General features: G+C 43.5%; 3 protein-coding genes across 3 annotated transcripts; 1 reads left to right on the forward strand and 2 right to left on the reverse strand.

Moving 5' to 3' along the window:
- Positions 1-53: 53 nt before the first annotated feature.
- Positions 54-2,278, reverse strand: LOC146515633 (uncharacterized). Its single transcript, XM_085167377.1, has 2 exons — positions 2,136-2,278; positions 54-1,483 (listed from the first exon to the last, which is right to left on the reverse strand). The coding sequence occupies exon 2, from the start codon at positions 1,474-1,476 to the stop codon at positions 619-621; it is 858 nt and encodes a 285-aa protein (XP_085023503.1). The 5' UTR covers positions 1,477-1,483; positions 2,136-2,278; the 3' UTR covers positions 54-618.
- Positions 2,262-4,280, forward strand: LOC146515634 (uncharacterized). The gene is made up of 2 exons (XM_085167378.1): positions 2,262-2,365; positions 2,836-4,280. Exon 2 carries the CDS (start codon positions 2,846-2,848, stop codon positions 3,470-3,472), a length of 627 nt encoding a protein of 208 aa, XP_085023504.1. The 5' UTR covers positions 2,262-2,365; positions 2,836-2,845; the 3' UTR covers positions 3,473-4,280.
- LOC146515635 (uncharacterized) lies at positions 4,190-5,504 on the reverse strand. The gene is made up of 3 exons (XM_085167379.1): positions 5,267-5,504; positions 5,065-5,167; positions 4,190-4,876 (listed from the first exon to the last, which is right to left on the reverse strand). Exons 1-3 carry the CDS (start codon positions 5,362-5,364, stop codon positions 4,556-4,558), a joined length of 522 nt encoding a protein of 173 aa, XP_085023505.1. The 5' UTR covers positions 5,365-5,504; the 3' UTR covers positions 4,190-4,555.
- Between the last annotated feature and the right edge of the window lie 9,186 nt (positions 5,505-14,690).

The following is a 14,690-nucleotide window of genomic DNA, read 5'->3' on the forward strand; positions in this document are numbered from 1 at the left end:
CTTCAGTGTGACCAGATACTATAAAATATACTTTTGAAAAACAGGGAGCAAGATTGTGATGTGTAAATGCCAGTTTATTTTCAAAGGCAACTACTTGACATTGAAAATTCATTTATTTTATTTAAAATTACATAAGATGACAATCATTCTGATTAGTGGATTATTGAAAATGCCAAGTATTACTATGTTAATTCATAAATGTGTAGTAGATACTCGTAACCAATTGTGGAATGCATATGCCGTTTCCAGCTGAAGTTGCATTCTTTGTCCTTTACATTTATTTCATTAACCTTCTTTTCATTTTTCTTTTTGTTGCTATTTTTTTTAAACAAAGAAAACTGCTCAAATATATACAAGACACGTTTAATTTCTGCCTGGATCTTCACAGATGAAGATCTCTGTCTAATAATGAAGTATTCTAGGTCACTCTTCTTTCCATCACAACACACACATGTACACACACACTGCTTTTTGGCACCTTTGGTTCATTTAACATTAAAAAAAAAGGCTCTATTAGCATTAATGTGGGCACTTAGGGTGAGACAAACCACTGTTTTTAGATCCATACACAATTTAGATTTAGAGGGTTTCACTTCCTTCATGAATCCTCTGATGGATTCACATCAGCTCAGTAGATGTGCTCATGTCTGTGATGAGAGCGTCATCAGGGACATTGACATCTCTTGGAATGAGGTCACTGCCAAGGTCATTTCCTCTCAGCTCCGAGTTCTTTGGGGTTTCACTAATGCTTTTCTCGTTGACATCACTTCCAAGCTTCTCCAAACTCTCTTCAGCCTCCACCTCCATCGGCTTTTCCAGATGTGCCTCTGCTGGCTTCTCTGGCTCAAGCATGGAAATGTCAGCAGCCTCATCCCCATCTTGGCATTCCTCACCTGCTGGGAGGACTAATGGCTCGTCTGGATTGACTGGGACAGGGATGGGATCTTGGGAGGGCGCGAAATCAGGGGGACCAGAGTCGGTCAAAGGGGGCAAAGAAAGAACCGGTTCATGGAGAGACTCTTGTGTTAGTTGATCCGGCTGCTGCTCCAGATGCTCCACTGAGGCTGGTGCTGGCTCTGAGATGGGCTGGACTATCTCAATGTCTGGTTCGGAGTCAGGAGCAAGCTCAGCTTCAGCAGCTGGTTCTGAAGGTGAAGGTGTGCTGGCTGAGACCTGAGGTTCAGGTTGGACTGGGGCTTCCTTTACCACAGGTGCTGCTTCTGTATCATTTTTCGGGGCTGAGGCACTGGAAGCCTCTGCTTCTTTAAACTCCGCGACACATTCTTCATTGGGTAAACACGCCACTGGTGTCACTGGCTCTCCCACCACCACATCTAGATCCTCCGTTTTGGCGGCTTCGTGAGTCTGTGTAACTGCAGAGTCATTTCCTGGCTCCTTTGTGGTCTTCTCTTCAACAGCCACGGTTTCATGGGTGCTGGCTGGGGTTTCTCGCCTTCTGCTGAGCCTGTTTCCCATAATGAGCCTGTACAGAAAGTCAAAATGATAATAATAATAATGCCAAGAGAGATGCTTATTTGACTGGTGGAGATGAAATTTGTGTGTTCTAGTACATTATGTTCTTCTTTGCACTGTGTGCTCTATTTTTTCTGAGATGTCTAAATATATTTCTGGAGAGCCCAAGGACCAACTAAAGGTGTTGACTAAAGCACTTGTTTGATTAATCCTTTACTTCCTGTACCCTAATATACACATGCCACCACAAAAAAAACCCCCAAAAAACCCCCACTCTGGACACATCATGACCTGTGCAGTCACAACTTTTGACCACTTCATAGACTTTCAGTCAACATCCCCTTACTTAAAAAGATCAATTAAAGTCTTCAGATTGTTGTTTTGTCTTTCTTAGATTCTATAAAATAATATGTTCCAGTCGCTTATGAAAACGAAGCATAACTCGCATAACTAGTATTATGCGCTACTAAAAAAAAAATGCGAGCAACATAAGTTAGGCAGTAAACATTAATATTTGGTGATCGCGAAAGGAAAAACAAGTTTTGCAGACGACCCCGCCTCCCTGTCGCGGTGCTCAGACTGTTAAATTGTATCCAAATAATAGAGAAGGAGCAAAAAGACTGTGGTTAAAATGTCTAGGAGGATAATAGCATTTCACCAACCTTTGTACTTTTGGCGTTGCAGCAGGCCTATATATATAAAGTTGCTGATGATCCCTCTCGTGGAGGAGACTGCTTGTTAAACCGCTCGAAGTGCGCACAGCAGAGAGGAGCTGAGCCCTGCACAGACTGCTGAGGCGCACATTCTCCTCGTCCACGGTGCGCGCTCCAGCGCGCAACCACTTAACTTCCTGAACCAGATTGGCTTCGTTGCCTTTTCTCGGTTACTAAACGTAAGTAAACAACAACAAAAACGATAATAATAATAATAATAATAATAATAATAATAATAATAATAATTAAAGGATCTGCCTTACTCAGTCAAACTAGATATTATGCCATTAAACTAAACCACTAAATCGTGTGTTATTAAAGCCCTGGACAGTTGTAGATTTGCTTATAGAAAGCTTATGCATTAGTTGTTCAGTATAGTCATGATGACAAGAACATGAATACAGTTTTATGACATAAGGCCTTCATATTGGGGAAGTAAACGTGCTGATCGGCTGACTGAGGCTGAGCCCAAAACCACTGACACATTTACTGTAACATCAGTGTGTTCTTAAGCTGCAAGACAGTCAAACGTCTTTAGGATCTTTGGTTCTTTGAGCTTCTCTTTTCTGCTCTGATATACATCATTCTCATGCTTAGTTTGCAGAATGTTTGTTTTGATTGATTGCATGACTCTTTATTTAATCTACAGAGTAGTGAGGATGTGGCCTGAGCACAGAGCCCAATGTGCGGTGAGGAGTACCGCGTGTCACGTTCGTGGGATCTTTCTGCTTCTCCTGCTTGTCATGGTTCAGATGATAATCTCCTTGGTGCCTTTTGATGGTGTGTTCATTCGCTCCGATAAAGTCCTCATCAGCCCCTACAGATTCTGTCAGATCCAACAAACTGGTGAATGGTCCTGTGATAATGTGTATAAGAGTCACCTGTACGAGCGATCGCAATCCCAAGGAGCTGAAGCTGAGACTTTATCTAAGCCACATTCTAACTCTGTCAGAGTAGCGGTTTACCTAGCTGTGTATGTTCCAGTGATTATTGTGGCGTTTGCCCTGATGGGCATGCATTCAGTCATCTCTGACAAAGACGAACCTGCTATCTTTTGCAGCACGACTTTCCAGGTCGGAGCAGCCTTGCTCACCCTGGCTGGCCTTTTTAGTTTTTTGTTTGTCTATCAGTCATATGTGAGCTGGCAAAACATAACCGTTTGGTTCTATATCTATTTGGGTGTGGTGATAGAGCTGGCTATCACATCTGCACTGACCCATGTGTCAGGTAAGCGACTGAGATCATACTGGGAATGCAGCGAAATGCTTAAGCTCATCCCTGCTTAAATGCAAACATGAGCCACAGACTGTGCAGTTTAAATAAAGCGATTAATGTTGTGATCATATCACAAAGACCTTTGAGTGTGTCAGTGAAACTAGAAAAGTACTATATTAATGCAATTACACACAAATCTGCTTAGGAGAATATGTTGATTGCTGTCATGATGTATTTAATGATAAGCTGTATCCTTCAACATGTTTAACGTGTCTTTTGGTGCTGCAATATCACTTTGTATCTCTTTACCAAGTGGTTTATACACATAATGTATAACACAACAAAAAATATGGTCTGTTGAGTCTGAAATGCACAGCTGGTGGATGCATGAGTGGTACCCTAATTGTGCTGACAGTTATTTCTATATAAGCTGTAAGGAATAAAGAATATATGTATTTTTTCAAAGTGTGTTCTTATATCTGCTACCTCATATATTCAACAGTAATGTGATTTCTGTAACTACAATTTCTAGTTAATTCACATGAATAACAGTATGCTTTATGTTTTGGCAGTTTAATGCAAAAGCAAAGCTTTTTTCAAGTTTCTCCCCCACAGAACTAGGCCACTTGTACTGCAGCAGCACCGTGCTCAGGGTACTAGCAGGAACTTGTTAGGTCTTCTGGTGGAAACATTTCTAACACCAAACCTTTGTGGTGAAAAACCCACAGATGCTGTCAGTTTCATATACAGTGGCATGCATGTGAAAACAAAAAACTTTGTTTCCCCCACCCCCCATTAAAACCTTCAGTAAACCTAAAATAAAATGCCATGTTGTCAATTTTAGTGTTTGGACCAAAGTGAGAAAAAAAACAAACACAACACTTAAGTAACTGTTACACTGTAAGACACTAAAATAAGTAGTTCCTCTCACGCGAGGTGCTAGATGCTGCCACTGAAACATAGACTGAAGTGCTGAAATTTGATTTCAGTGCAGAAGCTTTGGTGAATTAATTACTTGTCTCCTTCTCTGGATGTAGTCCTGTGAAGCGCTGCTGGGATGTATCTCTCTGAGACACCACTTAATGGATCCATTCCCCCAACTGACACTTTTCAACTTAATGCAACAACTTTTTAGTGTCATTTAGATAAGTTAATCAGCTGAAAAAAATTTCCCGTACAAGGCGTAAGGCGTCGCTGTCCTCTGCTGCTGTCTGCGGTGGTTCACGCGTCCTCCCAGCCTCCACATCCTCAACTGTTCCTGAATGCCGACGCTCAGATGTTTGATGCTGCGGGTTGCTGGTGTACGGTAATGTTTCTACCTCTGTAATGTCCAAGTCTGATTCTGAAACATACGTCATGTCCAGATCTTCAGTGCAGTCTGATGGGGACTCCTCTGCAGCAACTGGATTCGCTGTCAGCTGTGAATTTGTGGATTTCCCTATCTTCTTAACTGTGTCCACTGCTTTTTGTTTACCCTGGGTGTGGGAGAAGGGGAGATCAAGCAAATATTACACGACAGTTAAGAGAGTAACCCACATGTGATGATTAAGAGTTTAACTGCACACAGTAATATTGGATATAATGGACTTTCACATCATTATATTGCATGTATAGGGCATGTAGGGAAAAAAAATCAAAGGTCTGAAAAGAGAAGCAGCACCACCTGCTGGTGAGTCACGAGTGTCAGCTCCTCACATGAGCCGTTTGTGAAATAGGAAACAGCTGCTTCTACCAGCTCTTGCTCGTTCATACAGTAGAAAACAGACCTGGGAACATATAAGTGGATTGGGTAAGTTTTTAAAAAAATTAAGGAGCTTTAAATGGGGCCTTAAACCGACCCCGATCGTGTTTCTTACGATAACTACCTGGCAGCTTTCCGCTTTCTCTTCAGTGGCTTCTTTTCTTGGCTTTTCTCCTCTTTCTTTGCCATCCATGCAGGCAGCGACCTGTGTCTTTCTGACATGCCGCGCTCTTTACGTCGTACGCAGCTTTACAACACTTCGAAAGTCTGCCGCAAAATCACGTAAAATGAAACGACACTAACCTGTTTACAACACGGTTTGCACGAGCTCTGGTGCCGCTGACAACCCTATAACAACCAATCACAGCAGAGAGTAACCGTGATGTCACCGGCTGACAGAGTCGCTAGCGACACCTGGCGGACAAGGATGTAATGGCACCATACAGCCACGCCAACAAAGGATTAGCAAACGGCGGTTTTCAAAATAGCGATTCAGACTTTATTGTCCGCTAGATGGCGTTAGAGCTCTACTTTTTTTCATTTAAAATTCTAGTAAAATCGTGACATCATAACATTTATATCAAAAAGGTCAAAGGCAAACTTCCCAGTAGCATCATATATTCTTGACATTATTTGTGGTTATAATTTAAAGAAACCACATGCTGCTCCATGAGAGATTGTGACTGTTTCACATTTGTCTTCATTCTTTTTTTTTTTTTTTTTTTTTTTTTGCCTGTCCCGTTTGGCTCTTTTGCCATCAGAATTATTGTCTAAAGGCGAAGAAAGATGCCCAACGGATTTTCTTTACCAAATTGACCGTCCCAGCTTTGCCGTAATGGTCCATTTGATTCACCTTTTATTCTTTATTTTATTTTCACTTGCTGAATACGGGACAGACTTGACTGGGGGAAAGAAAAGGGAGAAAGAAAGAGGGAAAGAAAAACAGTTGAGAAGAGGGACGGGGGAGAAGGGCAAAAAACAAAAACCAACAGAATAAGCAGAAAAAATAAAAAATACATATATCGATCACCTGGATCACCTGTTGAGAAAGAAAAAAGAAAACAAGCAGAAGAAAACGAGAGTAATACAATAAACAACATCACAATGATATATGGAAATATGACAGTAAATACTAAATATTAAACATTATTGTGCAGCACGTAAGATCGACAGCACAGTGTGCATTGAGGTAGGAGCCAAAAAGGGTGTAGTTTGTGTGTGTGATCACCCGTGTGTACACCTGTGAGCATGGACGCGCTTGTTTTCTTAAAAGGTTCCCTCATGTAATGATCTGCTAGAGGGTGTGGGGGGCCACTGCCCCGTCCTCCAGGGCATGAAGCAGGTATGGAGGAGATCAAAACTCCAGACATCCAGAGGCCCCCAGAACACAAGAGACCAAGGAAGACCAACAGAGGGGCAGCCGTGCCACTGTCCCAGAAAGAGCTGAGGAGAGTCCCAGATGAGGGGTCACCCAGCAGCCACGGAGCAGAAGCCAGGGGGGGTTGCAGTGACGTGCCCGTGAGCTCCGCCGGCAGCCAGCTGTGCCTGAGTGACCGAGCCCCAGGCCGAGAGGCCGGGGGCACCCCACCTCCGAAGTGGCCCAAGCGAGCCCCAGGCTCCAGGCCCCGATAAGCAGCCGCCAAGGAGTGAGCCGGTGTGTACCCGGACGCCCACCCCCGGACACAAAGAACCACCAACGCACCGATGTCTGAGGGAGTCTGCCCCCGGCAGGGGAAGTGGTGGGGGGAGATAGGCCTCCAAACCTTGGAGGGCCTGAGCTGTCCTCAGAGAGGTGGCGTCTGATACCCAACCTGACATATGGACACAGACATACAGGCACACACAGATACAAACATCCATTCCCACCCTCATGCTCTCATATGCACTTACTCCACACTCAACCAACGTGGAGACAGACATAAAGAGACGCTGTACACACAATCACACTCCCCAAGCGTACTCTACGAACCGGGTCTAGGTACCCTTGCCCCTGGAGGGGGGAACTGCACCCAGACCCAGGTTGTGTTACCCTTTTCCCTGCGGTGGGGAGAAGCAGACCGCCCCGACTCCGCAGCAGCAGGGAGGCCCCACATTCCGGACCCCAGTCGGACGGCCAACTCCTCCTCCTAGCCCCCCTGCTCCAGCAGACCGCAGAGAACGAGGGTGAGAGAAAACTCCTAACCTCCCTCTACCCGCTCATTGTAGTGTTGATGTATGTGTGTTCTAAGGTGCATTTAAAACCCAGGAGGGCATGGAGCTACCTGCCAGAGAGCAGCAGGTAAGCGCATGGTCCCTCCTGATAGCCCTCAATGTGTATTTAAAATTGAGAGGTGGGCAACGACGCCAGGGGTGAGGTGTACACCCTGATGGTAATTGGGATTCCGTGTAGCGTGCCCACCCCCAAGATCCTATATGTATGTGTAATGAGAATGTGAGTAATGTGAATGTCTAAGTTGTGGGATAAAATTGAGGCAGAGGCAGCCAGAAGGGGACAGAGGGGGGGGGGGGGGGGGGGGGGGGGGGGGGGGGGGGGGGGGGGGGGGGGGGGGTTACCTCCTCTGCACCCTGGTGACACACCCCTACTCCAAGGCCCTGCATGTGTGGGTGGTTGTGGTGGAGCGGGAAGAGGGAGGCAGCTGGAGATGGGGAGGGAAGGAAGGGAGGGGCAAGTGACCCCTCCCTGGGGCCAGCTCCCCCGCTGACCCCAGTAGGCACCCCCATACTCCGCGACCCGCCAGGGAAGGGGGGCCCAGGCCCATCCGAACCGGGGCCCAGTGCAGCGGCGCCGCCCGGCCCCACAGAGCCCGGGGCAGTCCACCCAACCCCACCACAGAGAAAACTGCACCCACCCCATCATCCACTCATCTTCCAGACTACATAAGACAATAGACGCCCAGGCTGAGATCTTCCTCCACCTCTCCTGTATCTCCCCCTCTTGCAGAGAGAGTTCCTGAGAGAGGAAAGCTCCTGCAAGATGTGACAACCCCCCCCCCCCCCCCCCCCCCACCAGTTGAAGAGCCCCCCAGGTGGCTCGGCATTTGTCTTCATTCTGCAGTGGTGATAATAACATTTTGTAACCAACCTGAGTGGTGGGCAGAGGCATGAAAACCACAAGGTAAAGTTTTAGTATGAGGGAAAGTAGCCAGTTTTTGTACAGTATCTTCCATATTTTCCTTTCTTCCCCCTTATCTTACATTAGTATTTTGGTACATGGTGCACTGTACATTCAGAACTGAGCTTGACACAGATTAAGCTGTTGTTCTTACTGCTGAATGTGTTTTGAAAAAGGGTGAGAGTGAACCTGCTCTCGTCTGTGAAAAGCACGTGGCACCAGTACTGGTCCTGCCCACTAGATGATGTAAGGCCATGACCCCAGGCTCATGAATGTTTCTGATTGCTTGGTCAGAGACATTCACACCAGTGGCCTGCTGGAGGTCATTTTGTTGCTCTGGCAGTGCTCTGGAGCAGATACTAGTCATGCTCATGACTTATAGATCTTCTACAGCTCTGTCCAGGTCTCTTAGAATAACTATCTGTCTCCTGGAATCTCCTCCACGCTCTTGAGACTGTACTGGAAGGCACAGCAAACCTTCTGGCAATGGCACATATTGATCCTGGCAGGGTTGGTCTGCCTGTGCGACCTCTGTAGAGAGTAGTGACACTGACCCTAACCAACCAAACAAAAAAACAAACAACAAACATACAGTCTGCTAAGATGGGGAGGAAAAACACATCACTGGCCTCCACCTTTAAAACCATTCCATTTTTTCTGTTTTTGTTTTTGAGGAGTATAAATAAGTGAATCTACAAATAACTTAAAAAAAATAATAAAACAATTCTAAAAGTGGTAAAGAAGAATGTGAACACTATTACGAATAAAACAATAAAAACATCAGTATAAATAAAGATCAGATAAACATCATTAGCCAGTACTTAATCAATAAGAAATGTAGCTTAGCTCCACTTCAGTTTATGATAAGTGGATGGCACTGATAGCAGATTGAGTTTGACAGCTTACAGACGCGCATCAAAAATGCACCACTATCACTGAAAACAGTTAGTCTAGTGGCACATTTCTGTTAATGATCCTTATGCTCCTCCAGTTAATACACAAATGCATGGGCCCAAATGTTAAATTATGTGTTCTAAAAAACGCACAGTTATATACAGTATACACAAAATTTAAGCACCATTTGCAAATCTCTTTCTCTTTCCATATCATTGCACACTTACTTGTGCACACATATGCTCGCTTTATTTTGCTGGAAGTAATCAGGATCACAAGTACTGTGAGTGCGATTAAAACTGTGTTCTAAGTCTGGTCGAATCTAATTTAGAATCTTTCATCTTTCTATTGTCTCCGCTCTTCTGCAGATTCAAGCACAAAAACGCAAACGTAAGCTAAAATAAATAAATAAAATAATAGTAATCTTTACAAACCAGTACCACTTTCTGATTTGTGTCCTCTCGCTTTAGAGATACAGTTAAATGCTTGTAGCTGTTAAAATGGAATCTGGACATGCTGGAGTGCTGATGATCACTAGCCATGTGTGACTTGATCTTACGGGCCATCAGTAGATAATCTGTCCAGCTGCATGACACATTTCTTTCTTGCTCTTTCACTCTACTCCTTTCTCCCCCCCTCTGTCCTTTTATCCTCCTCTTTAAATCACTGATGTTCTAAACAACCTTGCATCAGGCTCTCACTTTCTGTCACTTTGTACACCAAAGCTGCCTTCTCTCACTCTGGCCTTTTAATTATGTCTCTAAAGCCCCTGCCTACAAGCGCTTAGGCTTTGATTACAAGGACCGGCTTTGTATGTTTGACTAAATTAAAAAGTGGAAAAAAGGGACACAAAAAAAATCTCAAGGCAAACAGCATGTTAACAGCAAGATGTGTTCACAATGTAATTTTCCTTTAAGCTCTTAAGTTCAGTGCATTTTAAGAAAAAACAATAACCAGCAGCCTGAACTGGCAAGAAAACTCCTCAAAATCTTCCACGATATTATTTTGATTTATTCTTACAGATTGCACCGAAAAGGGGCTTTTAACCAACAACAAACTGTATTAGTGACTATAATTTGGAATAGCTTTTAAATCCACCAAACATGAATTATGAGTTTGTCACTTTTAAAACGCCTCACTAACTCTGTGTGGGGTATTTACAACTTATCATCATCATCATTAACTCAGTGGCATCACTGCAAAATCAAAAAAATCATATATAAATGATTTAAACGTAAAGACACACGCACGCAAATCTGTGTAGACCCCAATATTGTATTGGACTCATCCTCCTCCAGGCTTGCTGCCACATCCACAGATCAGGCTGTGCTAAGAAGATTTCTGTTTGCCAATAGAGTAAATCTCGTCGCTGCTTTTCTAGCCTGCTGAATTTGTGGGTCAGACATGCCCGAAATGTGCTAAACTTGAATATCACCACCATGATTTTGTTAAACACGTTTTAAATGTCTTTTTCAGTAGTAACCCTCTTTTTTTAATTAATTACTTAATTTTTTGTAACATCTTCTTATATTAAATTTTCACACGGTAGATTTTTGTGAAGTTGAATTATTTTAAACAAACCTATCAGCTGTTTATATCGTATACTACTGATCGGCAGTATCATTAACCTAATATTGTGCGGGCCCCTGCTCTGACCCACTGAAGCACAGTCACAGCACCTCTGGGGATGTCCTGTGGTGTCTGGCACTGGGAGTTTGGAGTCAGTCAGACAGGGATCTGATGAGTTTTGAGGCTGCGTCATCATTGTGATCGCAGCCCTAGCTGTATGACGAGGTGCATTGTCCTTACAGAGTGCCATGGCGGGAGGTGGCTGGATCTATGGCAATGTTTAGATGGCTGACACGTGTCAAAGTAGCAGCCATACAACAGCCAAGAGTTAAGGTTTAAATGTAATTATATAATATCTGATTTTCCATAGGCTTGTCAATGACATGTTCTTCTTGCTCTAATTGGTATGAAGCAGAGTAATCTTATCGTTGTCTTCGTGAGATTAACCCTGATTTGAGTAAGGGTCATTGCCATTGGCCATCTGGCTCAGAAGCCCTCCTTGTGATTGGCCATATGGCGCCAGAGAGCGAGATTTATGAAGAGCAGAATGTTTAAATTGAATGAAAATTTTCCACTGAATGATCTTATCTGTTGGCACAGACACAAAGCCTTCTCGCTATGGCATAGCTGTGGATTTGCAAATCTATACAGGACCATGAAAGAGTATGTTTGCAGGTCTGGCAATACTTAATGTAACACAACACAAAGAAGAAAACCTGACACTTAAGGAAAAGCAGAGACATTTTTTTTTTATCTTTCAGGTTGCGTTTGGATGTTGCCACAAAACATAATGGAGCCAGTCATTCCCATTTTCCAAGTTCTGGATGTGTTTACACGTAGGATGTGTGAATGCAGCCTTTCACTCTTTTTATTATTTGTGTTTGTCTGTATGTTTGATTGGAATTCATCATGACGTGGCTACGATGTGGTTTCCCATGTTAATTTGTAATTCCTTTTAACATTTTGCTTTGCTTCATAAACAGAAATGAAGGAAGAGTGCTGACAACTTAAAAACACAAGACTGAGATTAAAGAGAAAAAGCTGTTTTTTTTGGTATACTTAGAACCAAAACTGATTTCATAAGAATTTTGCCCTGTGATCTTCTAAAAGCTTAATCTATAGTTCTCTTTCCGACATTCTTTCTAATAGGGTCATTTTTCTTGCCCTTCTTTCTTTCTCTAATCTGTTGTCATGCGGGCCCGAGATCAGTATATTGTTTAGTGTCAGCGCTTCGTGCTTCCTGATATCACATATGTCTAAATCTCTCTAGGAATGGGACATGTGTGTTCACAGTCAATGGCTGGGTCTCCTGGGTCAACGTGACTTTGAACCTTAAGCTGGTTCTTATGTAAGGCTTCATCTATGGGGATGATTAAACATCAGTTTACATTTCCTTGACGATCAGGTTTTGCACCAACAGCTTTAAAAAAAAAACCAAGAACAAAGAAAAGGAAAAGGTCAATTATGCCACAGGTCTGCTGATTAAAGATTTTTATGGCCCACACTAGAAGACCCAAGTTGGTCTCCTAGGCTGAGTGTAGGATTTAATGCCGCAGACAGTGCGTGAGGGTGATTGGTTGTGACATAATCTACGGCTGTAACATCCAGTGCCCAAAGGCCGTAAAATCTCCAGAGCCAACCCCCCCCCCTACTTTATGATGATAAATAAGGAGTTGCTGGGATGCAGTAATCTGTTGTTAAACTTGAGACTTGAAGGCTACTGTGCTGCTTCATCGGCAGTAATAGGCCAAATCCATTGGGATTTCCTGCCAATCACAGGCTTGTGGTGGGATCTTAATAACTTTCCCTTGGAAGCTGATAAAACTGCCTTTTTTTTCCTTTCATCCGAAATTCATCAATCTGTTGTTTATCATCGTGACACGCAGACATGCAGCTCAAGGAAACAGTGGCATAGATTCAAAGTCCAGGCAGCGTGTTTCTGTGGCAGTATTGTGCTTGGAAAGGGTTAAAGATCCACTGGAACTGCTTTACCGTGTCATAACATGTTACTGTTGAACTCCATGAAACGTCCTTGTGTGTGATACATGACCTTAAAGTTGAACCTGTTCATGACAGCTCATTCGGATTAATAAAACTGCAAAATTGTGCATGGGCTTGTGCGTTTTCCTAATGAGAAAAGAAAGGCTAAAATGAGCTAAAGTTGATTTCACCAACTCACCTGACTCACTCATCCGTGTACTCTGCAAATTGAAGATGCTAATTTCCTCTGTAATCACATGCGCATAAGAGCAATCACTTGCCTCGTTGAGACTCTAGTCAAAATGCTAATTAAAACTCGCGGCCCTGCAAATGAACAATTTAGAATTCATTATCCTCGTTTGTGTGTCTTTTTCAGTGTTTGCAGTTTTGCATCTAATTGCCAAAACACCGCGGTGTTACAAAAAATGTCAACATTCCAGCTGGACTTTATCTAATGTTACTCTACAGCTGTTCAGAGGGTGCTATGACTGTTGTCATGCTGTTTAATCCACATGGAATATAGATATTCAGACATTGCACAGGCAGACCAACTCCACTAGGATCAATATGTACCATGGTCTTCTAGCACATTGTCTTTCTGCCTGAGCCCTACAAAAAAAACCTCCAGCAGGCCACTGGAGTGAATGTTTCTGACTAAGCAATCAGAAGCAGACTTCATTAAGGTTGAAGGCCTGTGGGCCCAATATCCTCTAGTTGGGGGCGTCAGGACCCCCATTGGTATTTGTCATATTTGCCAGAATTGGCAGGTACATAACTGCTGCCGTGTGCTTTTCACAGATGAGAACAGGTTCACCCTGAACACATGTGACAGCTGTGAAATGGTCTGAAAAAGCTGTTGAGAACATTGTGCAGCTAAAGGAATCTATACCATACCATTCACCTCGTTTGCCTGACCTAAATCCAACAGAACATCTCTGGGACATTATGTTTCGCTACATCCGACACTACCAGGTTGCATTTCAAACTGTCCAGGAGCTCAGCGACGCCCCGGTCCACATCTGGGAGGTGTTCCCCCAAGACACCATCTGTTGTCTCATTAGGAGCACTGACATTATCAGGCATGCATACAAGCACATGGGGGCCATACCAACTACTGAGTAACATTTTTATTTGCTGTGAAATGGACTAGCCTGGTGCATCATTTTTTCACTTCACATTCAGGGTGTTTTTGAAATCATACATCTGTAGGTTGATCGTTTTCATTTTCATCCGTTTCTGTGGCGTCCTTTAATTCCGAACACATTCCATATCAGTATATATGTGATTTTTCCTACGGAAATGTGATGTTTTTAAAGTATTCCTTTATTTTTTCAGCAGTGTACTAAAGAACAGATCCCTGCTTCCTTCCTTCCTTCCTTCCTTCCTTCCTTCCTTCCTTCCTTCCTTCCTTCCTTCCTTCCTTCCTTCCTTCTTAATGTTTTAAAAATAAGAAATACAAAATAAGAAAAACATGCCAACTTGTGTTTTGTTCTACTTTTCTATTCAGAAAGTTCAAAGCAGGGGAATAAAAATCAACAGTACTTTTCGCCTCTTGGAGCAGCAGCACACCTTTTGTTCCACTTTGATCCCCGTCTCTGTCAAACCCCCTCAAACCTCTGCTTTCTAGGTCTCTGATTACCTCAGAAGAAGCAGCCAAGACTAAAGTCTGGTTGCTATGGTAACGGATGTGGATTTGAATACCCTTGATGTGTGGTGAAAGTGTACCTGTATGTGTACTTGTTTGCATGTGTCTTAGTGAACGAGCAGCAGGCAGAAGACCAGAGGACTGACTGTGTGTGTAACAGCAGGTTTGCGTGGACACTTTGAGTTCAGACTTCACATGGCTCAGGGTGAGGTGGAGTTTAAGCTCTCTTTCCCAACCGAACACACGCCGATAATAAATGATTCACGCAACTCAGAGACAACACCTTCCCTTTATAATCGGTCACAGGGGAAAGTGTTGTTTTCAAACACAAGCCCAGAGGATGCAGCT

The sequence above is a fragment of the Neolamprologus multifasciatus genome, chromosome 7, assembly GCF_963576455.1.
Source record: "Neolamprologus multifasciatus chromosome 7, fNeoMul1.2, whole genome shotgun sequence".
NCBI lineage: Eukaryota > Metazoa > Chordata > Actinopteri > Cichliformes > Cichlidae > Neolamprologus > Neolamprologus multifasciatus.